Source organism: Hipposideros armiger, unplaced genomic scaffold (assembly GCF_001890085.2).
Source record: "Hipposideros armiger isolate ML-2016 unplaced genomic scaffold, ASM189008v1 scaffold_878, whole genome shotgun sequence".
Lineage (NCBI taxonomy): Eukaryota > Metazoa > Chordata > Mammalia > Chiroptera > Hipposideridae > Hipposideros > Hipposideros armiger.
In genome coordinates, this window is record NW_017732228.1 from 512630 (window position 1) to 523590 (window position 10961).

Below are 10961 nucleotides of genomic sequence, written 5' to 3' on the forward strand. Positions count from 1 at the left end.
CAGTGTCACTGGCCCTCATATGTGGGATCCGAACCGGGGCCCTCTGGCGTCCCAAGCCAGTTCTTAACCATCGCGCCACTCGGCCGGCCCTGCCGAAAGGCACTCTTACTGCCAGAACACAGCTAGCTACAAAACCCCAGGAAACCTGTGGCTTAGTTGAAAAGCATGATTTGGGGGTGGTTGCTGTTCTGGTTAGTTATAACTGAGTGGCTGAGTCACAGAGGGACTCTGCCAGGAAACTGACCCACCCAGAGACCCACCGGAGATGAGTGGCCGAGTTGCATCCTGAATCCTCCTGGTTCAGGGCTCTGCTCTCTCTCTCCTTCACTCTCTCTGTTTCTTTCACTCTCAGTTACTCACGCTCTTGTTCTCTCTTTGTCTCTGTCTCTCTCCTTCTCTTATTCTCTGTCTCTTGTTATTTCTCTGTTACTGTCTCTCCTCACCAAGGAGCTCAGGGCTAAAGCATAGGGGCTCGTAAGGTGGTGTGAGAAGACAAGATGGGAGGGGCAGAGAGGCTATGAGCTACAGTCTCTTACTAAGGGGGAAATTTGGGGGCAAGAATGCACTCTTTTCTGTCCTAATCTGCTACTGGTCATTCTTAAAAGGCTGGATGACTAAGGCCTCAAGCAGTAGTGGCAGGGTACAAGGAAAGTTGTTCACAGGCTGCTGGCGGCACCATCAGCAAAGTGAGGTATGGGACAAGCAGAGGGTTCCATGTCCCCTCCTCTCTGTCCTGCAGGTGGGGCGTGAGGACACTGGCTACTCCTTGTACTACTACAAAGAGGCTTTGATGATTCCAGCCTCGCAAGGCTTCAAACTGCCTTACTTTTTTCATGCCGGAGAGACAGGTGAGCCATGGGGCGATGATCAGGGGACAAAGGCAGGCATGGACAGGAGGGCTGCTTATTATCACTCAAGAGAACGGATGGGACACTGGGGCAGTAGAGTTATAGCCAGTAGTCGCTTTGTGGCACCTGGCCATTTCGTATGTGCCATCTCATTTAATCCTGACAGCAGAGTTAAATCCCAGGAGAAGGAACAACAATACTAATAAAGTATCAGACACTTTACACATATTATTTCTGACTCTCACCCCAGTTCTGCTAGGAAGGTGTTATTATCTTTATTTTATAGAGCCTAAGGCTCCACAAACACAGTATAATTGGTCCAAGGGTAAAGAGCTGTAAGTGGTGGGGTCTGAATTTGAGCCCTTTCTGATCTCCATTTTATAATTAGTGAATTGTGCCTGAGAGGTTAACTCACCTATTCAAAGCCACACAAAGAGGGACTAGAACCGGTCTGCCCTGGCCTCGAGGAGGCTCTGTCCACACTCATCAGTGCTGAAGAGGAGGCCCTGCCCTACCCAAGCTGCCTGACTGTTACTGTTTCTGAAGTGCATTAACCCAGCATGTCTTTGTTCTCCAAAGCTCGATTCGAGAGCTTGGGCATCTCTCAGCCCCTGTCAACTTCCAGTTCTTAAAATGTGTAAACCCTAAGCAAAAGGAGTCTCAGGCCATGGCTGCAATTTCACATCAAAATGAAGATTTGGGGGGCCTAGACCAGGAGGAAAGCTTGCTGCTGAACCCCCAACTCCCCCCCCCCCGGCACCCCCGAGTACCTTAGGCAATGTCACCACAAGGAGCTATGGAGAGAACAGTGGAGAGCTTAAATTTCACAACCAGGTTTAAACCTTGGTTTATCACGCCATCTGTCAGAGGAAGGGTCTGAGTGCATTTATCTCTTTTTCTTGACATTTCAAGTCACCTTAGATCCAATTTAGATCAAAGCTATTCTAGGAGATTTAAGTAATTGTGACAGACTGACTCTGGGTGGTAAACACACAATGTGATATATAGATGTATTACAAAATTGTACACCTGAAACCTATGTAACTTTGCTAACAATTGTCACCCCAGTAAACTTTAATTAACCCTCTGTTAGGTGCAACTGATCTTACAGATTCATTGCACACTAATTTTCAAATATCTAACAGTTAACTTAAGCATCGTGACTCATCGCTTCTGTATCTTCCCCCACTACCATAACGTATCGCCTGATGTGTTTGTGACTTAGTACAGTAAAGATGTATTTCATGGCCTTGAGCTGCTTTTTTCTTTGTGCTTGGCCCACTCCTAATTCTTTGGAGTGTACTATCTTTTCTAATAAACTTTCACCACTTAAAAATAAAAAGGCGTATTTCATAGTGGCATCTTTATGTGCAGTGAATCTGTGAGATCAATTGCACCCGACGGAAGGTTAAAATGATTAATAATAATAATAATAGTGACAGGATTGGGTAAGGGAGTAGGGAGTTGTTAACCTTGAAGAACTTGTGATCTATTGGGTTGTCGGAAAAGTCATGACTCATTTTTGCAACAAAAAACATAGAAAAAATGTGTCATGACTTTTCCGACAACCTAATAGTTGGGAAAATCATACTTACCTGTGTGAGATCACTTCAACAGTATGAAACACTAACACAGGATCCAACCAAATTCCAAGATGCATGGTCCTAGGAAAAGATTTTGCCAGGACTTGGGTATTTAATACCCAAAACTAATGTCCTCATTTATTTTAAGAAGAAATCTTTGAAAAGAATGTACTAGATAGGAAACCAGTGAAAATCTACCTAAAACACATGCCCTAATCAGCAATGGGAATTCTTGGGTTTTATTCCTAATAGAAGAGTGGAATTTTCATATTTTACTTGTGGATTAGCTAGGATGCTTTTGGCTGCCAGGAATGGAGTACACACATCCGACAGGTTTTATAATAAGGTCATTTATTATCTCTCATAATAAGCAGCCTCTGCTGTCCTCATTGAATCTGAGATTTCACCTTACTTGGCCATGGGATAACGAAATCACATTCAGACATGACCACATCCAATGAAGCAAAAGACGAGAAATTTCCTCCAGTGCATCTATTTTTATTAGGGAGGAAGCCTCAGGAGCTCCCCACAAATAACTGCTCAGGCCAGCATTAGGACTACCCTAGCTGCAAGGGAAGCTAGGAGAGTCAGAACCTGTCATTTTCACCCTCTAAATAGGGCCCTACCAGCAAGGAAAGTACAGTGGGGATGGCTGGTGAGTAAGCAGTCAATAGCATCTGCCACCGCTTTGTTCATGCCAGCCATTGCAATCTTGCAATTGATATCGTCCCAGGAGTACTGTTAAAGATATAAAGTAAGTACATACAAATAATTATATTGACGGAGTCTGCAACACATTGTTGTAAAGATTATAAACATAAAATTTCCAGAAAATAGCTCTGGAAAAATGGAAAGAAAGAATATGGACTGTGGGGTCAGATAAATTAAGGTTTGAAACCCAGTTGTGCTACTTACTAGCTGAGTATCTTCGTTCAATTTATAAAGCCTATGCGCATTTTAACTTCCTTATTTGTTGCATATGAGTACATATACATTCATACATACGTACACACATATAAAATAAAGGCATGCCATACCTCTCTTAACATTGTTATAAGGAAAATATGTGTGTGTGTGTGTGTGTTAATGTTCTTTTATCTTCCTTTTCTTACTTGGGGTGTCTGGAGCCTTTATCTGAGGACAATCTGTGGGTCAGATCCAGATGGACTGAAGTCTACCTTTTTATCCCCAGACTGGCAGGGTACTTCCATGGACAGAAACCTTCTGGATGCCCTAATACTGAACTCTACCAGGATTGGCCATGGGTTTGCTTTGAGCAAACACCCAGCAGCCTGGACTAATTTATGGAAGAAGGACATCCCCATAGAAGTCTGTCCCATCTCCAATCAGGTATGCATGATCCATGGGACCCACCCAATACGAATTTCTCCCCCACCTACAACCTCTGCCTTGATTCCCAAATTTTTTCTTGTATAATTTCTCTGTCCTTAACTCATCTGTTTTCTCTTGGGTTGGCCGAAAAGCCATGACATATTTTTTCTGTTTTTCATTGCAAAAATGCATCATGACTTTTCTGACAATCCAATATATTCCTCCACTCTCTCACTCTCATTGATAAAGTTATTTAGGGATGGCCCTTTACTTAAACCATTCATAATAATGAGGCAGCAGTGAGGATCCCCAGTGGGGTAGAATTTTGGGCAAAGCTGTGGACAAAGCTAAGGGAACATTGGGGGAGGCCAGTGAGTGGCAGGGATTATAGGCACTGCTGCTTCCATAATGCTTGGGGCTCTTTCTGAGCTTGCTTGTCTTGCTGTGTTCAGAGAGCAGCTCTGAACAAGACTGAGAGAGAGACCAGATGCTTGTGGTGGTGATGAAACTGGGAGAAAATTAGCAAGAGTATGGGAATTGGCTCTATTCCTTGTGTTAGGACTTCACCCAGAAGCCACCCCAACATTCAGGATGGGGATAGGAATAAGAAAGAAGCATCATGGTGTTACCTTCCTTATGATGGCTCTTCATGGATCAAAGTTTGTCTCTCTCCTTGCCTCCCATTGGGCAGGTTCTGAAGCTGGTGTCTGACCTGAGAAACCACCCTGCAGCTGTTCTCATGGCCACTGGGTACCCCATAGTGATCAGCTCTGATGACCCAGCTATCTTTGGTGCCAAAGGCTTGTCCTATGATTTCTATGAGGCCTTCATGGGCTTTGGTGGGATGATGGCCGACCTGCGGACACTCAAACAGCTGGCCATGAACTCTATCAAGTGAGTGACCTGTGTACCTCCCAGATCTCCACTCCCTTTCCCTCCCACACTTGTGTTTACCTCCCTTAGAGGTTTGGGCCAGAAGTCTGGAAAGTTTCTGTGGGTTTTCTCCACATTGTCTCTGTCTCGTTATTGCTCTTGGACTGGGAAGGAAGGTATTCTGCAAGCATCTGAGATTCCCTCGTACTCCCGTCCTCCTCCCCAACCCCTTCCCCGGTGCTAACCTGGGTGCCTCTTCTCCTGCAGGTACAGTGCCCTGTTGGATATTGAGAAAAAGGCTGCCATGAAAACCTGGGAGAAGAGATGGAATAACTTTGTAGCTGATCTGGCCAGAAGGCCAAAGTGAGAAGACATCCATTTATTACCCCATTCCTCTGCTTCCCTCCACCAGCTGTTTCTGCTTTCTCTCAGTCATTCTTGAATCCATTCCAGTATCATCTCCACCTCCATTTCTTTATAAAAACCGACCTTGTGGGCCGGCCGAGTGGCGCAATGATTAAGAACTGGCTTGGGACGCCAGAGGGCCCCGGTTCAGATCCCACATATGAGGGCCAGTGACACTGCTCTCTACAGCTAAGATGCTGAACAACAGCTCAACCTGGAGCTGGGCTGCCGTGAGTCGCCCTCGACGGCGTAGGCTGCAGCCCCTGCTGCAGTGGGTTGCCATGGGCTACTGTATGTAGCCAGCAGCCAGCGTGAGTGGCCAGCAGCCGCAGTGAGCGGCCGCCCAGAAGCCGGCAACTGATCTGCCTCGCCAGGGAAGAGCGCAAAGATGGTGCCAACTTGGGCCAGTGAAGCAACGTCCTCCACAACTAGATTGAAGAACAAAACGACAGCAACTTGTCTGTTCCCCTTCCCCCAATTCTCGAGCACTGTTCCCATCCCCCCAATTAAAAAAAAACCGGACCTTGTGAAGGTTATCAATGGCCTCCATATTGCTCGACATCTCAGGAACACTTGATCAGCTGACTGAACTCATCTTTTTGAAATACTTTTCTCTCTCAACCTCAGGGATATGAACTTTCTTGGTTTTCTCCTTTCTCTCTGGCCATTGCATCTGGGTCCCTTTTCCAGATGCTCTTTCTCTATCTGATCTCTGTGTTGGATTTTCTCAGCATTTACTCCTTCTTGTCTTCTATTCTTGTCTCTTTGCTTTTCTCCTCTTTTTTTCTCTTTTCTCATTCAATACTCTTTTACTAGGTAGGCTCATTCATTCTTTTGCTTCTAAATACCATTTATTGGCTGATGATTCCCAAATGTATTTATTCACTTGGATGGCTCACAGGAATCTCAGAACCTACTATGTGCAATTTCTAACTCTCAGTCTCTTCCCTTTCAACCTTTCCCTGGTTTTTCCCATCTTGGTAAATGGCACCTCCATCCATTCCCCCCAATTGCTCAAAGCAGAAATTTCCAGTGAAATTTTTGATACTGCCCTTTCCCCTGCTCCCTATATCAAAATGAATCTTGAATCTATCCATGGCTCTCCACCTCTACTACTTTTGGCTGAGTTCAAGCAACTGTCACCTCTTGCCTGAATTACAGTAGCCTTCTGATTGAGCTCCCCTTTCTTCTCTTTGCCTTTTCCAATTCATTTTTCACAGAGCAATGACTTTTTAAAAATTAAATTAATTCAGGTTACTACTCCATTGCTTATAACTCAGTGCACTTAGATAATCCCAAATGTCTCAACAGGGCATAGAGCATCCTTTTTAACCTGGATCCCTTCCAGCATCATCCTACCCCAGTTACCCTTAATGCACCAGACTCTGGCTACACTGGTTCTTTGTTCCTCAAATATCCTAAGCTCTATCCTGCATCAGGGTTTTTCTCATTCTCTCTGCCTGGAATGTTCTTTCTTTCCACTTTTGTCTAACTCCTGTTCACCCTTCAGGTTTCAGGTTTCATGTCACTATCTCAGAAAGGTTTCCCTGACCCTCTCTAATCTTTTATTTTCTCTCATGGCACCTTGCTTATTTCCTTCTTATTACAATTTGTAATTTTATATTTATTTCTGTGTTCATAGTCTTCCTCCCACCAGACTATAAGCTCCATGTAGGCAGGCACTAATAATTATTTCATTGTAAACCAGAGCCCAGCTCCATGCCCCAGACTTAGTCAGTACTCAGTGAACGATGTGTTGAATGAATGGACATAACTTTTATGTATTGAGCTGGTTGCTGAGACAGGAGGAAGCAGAGCAGAGTTCCTCAAACAGAAGACTTCATGTGATCAGATTCTGGTTCCTAGCCTGGTATTTGGGAGATGGGGGGCAAGAAACTATCCCCATCCCTGTCCTCACTTTACTAAAGATGTGAAGGAGAATCAAAGAATTCCTAAAAGTCCCAAGTGACTATCTTCTCATCCATCATCCCTCACCTGCATCTGAGCTCTCAGGCAACAGCCAACCATCTCTCCATTTGTAGTCTATCACTGTTTGGGTCACGATACTGGGAAAAGCTTTGCTGACTAGGGGTCCTCAACTACAGGCTGATACCCAGATGAGACAAGATGACCTCTAAGATCCTGTCTAATTCTGAGAGTCTTTGATTCATTGTCTTAAGCAGTCTTAGTAGAGGGTGCATAGGTCCCAACTCAGCTGACTTACATTTAATAAATGGTAAAAATGGAACTTAGCAAAGAGAGCTTCTGTGGCAAGTTGCCATGGCTACAGGAGCCTCCCAGGAAAGTATGGTCTCTGGCCTGGACTTGGTGTGATCTCTGATTTGGCAAAATAAACCAGCTACAGTCTTGCCTTCTTGCCTGATTCAATAGGTTGAGTCCTAGCAGATAATTAGAAACACCAACAGAACCAGACCCTGAATTATGAAGATCTGAAAAACAGGTTGTAGCCGCCTCAGACCTGAGTAATGTTTCTGCCAGGGGGTAGAGTAGACAAAGATGATTTCACTCATTCTTCCTTTAGAATTTTCTAGAGGGTACCCTGACATATATACCTTTTGGAAAAACGTGTGTGTTAACTGAATTTTTGTAAATGAAATGCTACACTTGGGGCCTTATTATTTATTTAAAAGACATCTGCAGCAAAGCCTTCTGTTAACAAAACGTCTTTTTGTAATTTGAACTCATGTACTCTATATTTATTTATTTATTAGATAGAGATTAAATCCCTTTTCCTTCTTTGTCAGATGAATTGTCTGAACTAGAAAAACCTAAAGGCCAGGGACACCGAGATCCCTGACTAGTCAGGCTTATTCCCCAGCGAGTCCCCATAATCTGGCCCATGATGGATGCCCTGGCCCAGCCCCTCCTCCTGGGTCCTGGAGCTTTTGCTTCAGTCAATACAGCCCCTGGGGAAGAGCGGGGGCCTTCTGGAAATTCAGACTGGGGGGTTGTTGTAGATGCGAATCATCCTGTTTCTCAGTAGGTTAGAAGTTGGGCTCCAACCTCAGGGAAAACCATGAAACATTTATCACCTTGAAATAATGTGAAACCTTCAGAGAAGTTGCAAGAATAGTACAACGAACTCTAGTATACTCTTTGACCAGGTTCCCCGATTGTTAACATTTTATGTTTGCTGTATCATTCTTTCTATATCTATATCTCAATATCTATATATCCCATTTTTTCTAACCAGTGAGACTTAAGATGCAGACATTATACCCCATTATTCCTAAACACTCCAGTATACATTTCCTAAAGACAGAGTCATTCTCCTATGTAACCATAGTACAACCGTCCAAATCAGGAAATTAATGTTGATGAGATACTGCCATCTAGCCCTTGCCCTTCAAATGCTTTTTTCTTTTCTGGTCTAGAACCCTGTCTAGGATCACATGTTACATTTAGTTATCATCTATCTCATTGTTTCTTAGTCTGGAACAGCTCCTCAGTCTTTGCTTGTCTTTTGTGACCTTGACATTTTTGAAGAGCACAGGCCAGTTAAATTGTAGAGTATCCCTCATTTCAGGTTTGTCTAATGTTTCCTTGTGAAGGGATTGCAGTTATGCATTTTTGAGAAGAATGCCTCAGAAGTGATGCTCTGTCCTTCTCAGTGCAGACAAGGATCAGGCCTGCTGGGGATGGTCTGCATGAGCAAGCAACAGCCAGTTGTCAAAATCTCAGCCTGTTGTCAAATCAGTGGTAATCTGAAATTGATAATTGTGGGAGATTTTACATCACAAAAATCAGCAAATGTCACAAATCAGTGCCCTCCTCCCCAGCCAGTTGTTAAACATTTATCAGCATATCAATGTATACAATGTCAATTTGTCCCATTAAAGTGATGTTAACTTTGATCACTTTGTTAATATGATGACTGCCAGGATTTGCCACTGTGACAATTTCCCCTTTGTGGTTAATAACTTTTTTCATGATTAATAAATATTTGGTGGGGAAACACTTTCTTTGTAAGCACCGTGTTCCTCATCAAACCTTAATCATTAATTTTGGCATCCATTGAGGACTATTGTCTGAATCTACCATTACTATGATAGTTGTTGTCCCAGTTATCTATTGCTGTGTAACAAATGATCCTGAAACTTAGTGGAAAGCGATAATAAAAATGTATTAACTCTCACAGTTCTGGGTCAGGGATTTAGGAAGGGCCCAGCCGAGCAGTCAAGTTTGGGTTCTCTCATGAGGTTACAGTTAAAATGATAGTGGAACTGGAGCAGCTGGGGGCTGGCCAGGTGTATTCTTGTCTCTACACGGTCTCAGGGCTCAGCCCTGTGGTTTCTGCGTGAACTAGTGTGAGCTTCCTCACAGTATGGTGGCCGAAGGCTTCAAGAGTAAGTGTTCAGGGAATAAAGCAGAAGTTCTATTGGCTTTTCTGATATAACCTTGGATTTGATATAACCTTTTCTAATATAACACATGGTGTCACTTCTGTCATACTCTATTGGTCATTTGTCACCAGTCTAAACCCTCTTAGTTTCAAGAGGAGGTGACAGAGACCCCACCTTTTGATGGAAGACTGTCAGTCACATTATAAGAAGGACATATAAAATTAGAGATATTATTAGAAAATATTTTGGAAAATATAATCACCAAATGGTGATTTCCTAGTTTCACTATTTCACTTAAAATATTTTTTAATTTTAATTTTTTATCAATAAGTAATACCCTGATTTTATGTTGTTAGGTGACATAGCTACATTGCAAAAACAATTTGTGTAGATAATACTCATTTATTTAAAAACATGTATACATATTGGGGAAAATACAGATACAAATGCATCTTTTAAGGGGTGCAACTTAACCAATTAAAAACAATTTTTGAGATAACATTAGTTAATAACATTATAAATTTCACGTGTACAACATTATAATTGGACATCTGTGTACCTACTGCAGGCTCCCCACCAAAAGTCTAGTTTCCTTCCATCACCATATACAGATGGTGCCAAAAAAAATGTATACACATTTTAAGAAAGGAAAAAACTGTATTAAAATTGTAATACTTGATATATACCAATAACAAAAGATGAATACAAGTCATGTTTGACTTCTGCAGTTACAAGAGGTGCTCAAAGTGGTTACCATCAGTGTAATTTTAATGTAGTTTTTTCCCTTTCTTAAGATGTGTATACAGTTTTTTGGCACCCTCTGTATTTGACCCCCCTTTACCCAATTCACTCTTCCCCCACACCACTTCCCCTCTGTTAACCACCATTTTGTTGTCAGTATCTATGAGTTTGTTTTTGTTTTGTTTTATTACTTTTTCTTTTATATCCCACATATAAGTGAAATCATATGGTTTTTGTTCTTTTCTGTCTGACTTATTTCACTTAGCAAGATACTCTCAAGATCCATTCATGTTGTCACAAATGATAATATTTCATCTTTCTTAATGGCTGAGTGATATTCCATTGTATATATGTACCACAGCTTTAATCCATTAATTTGTCAATGGATACTTAGGTTGTTTCCATATCTTTCTGCCATATTCATTAGTTGCCATTCTACTGCAACAAAGAACTTTCTCTTATTTATTTATTTATTTATTTATTTATTTATTTATTTATCAGTATGGCTTATGGATCCTGATTCTATTAAATGTACTATAATCTATTACTATTGTTACTCACACTATTCCAGATCTGACCGTAGGAATCCTGTTATGCTGGCTCCTGTGACTCTGATAAATTCTTTTTTTAAAAAATTTTATTGGGGAATTGGGGGAGGGGAACAGCGTTGGGGAATCGGGGAAGGGGAACAGACATGTTGCTGTCCTTTTGTTCTTCAGTCTAGTTGTGGAGGACGTTGCTTCACTGGCCCATGTTGGTATTATCATTGCACCTCATGTGGGATCCGAACCAGGGCCCTGCTGCTCAGAGCTGGC

General features: G+C 42.4%; 1 protein-coding gene across 8 annotated transcripts in view; it reads left to right on the forward strand.

The window, feature by feature from the left end:
- Positions 1–5181, forward strand: part of ADA2 (adenosine deaminase 2) — a 64823-nt gene extending 59642 nt beyond the window's left edge. For all 8 annotated transcript variants that reach the window (XM_019629992.1, XM_019629985.1, XM_019629986.1 and 5 more), the window contains 4 exons: positions 740–848; positions 3624–3781; positions 4455–4657; positions 4904–5181. In XM_019629992.1, the coding sequence (XP_019485537.1) occupies positions 740–848; positions 3624–3781; positions 4455–4657; positions 4904–5003 (570 nt within the window). In that variant the 3' untranslated portion in view covers positions 5004–5181. The remainder of the gene's footprint in view (positions 1–739; positions 849–3623; positions 3782–4454; positions 4658–4903) is intronic.
- Positions 5182–10961: the final 5780 nt, after the last annotated feature.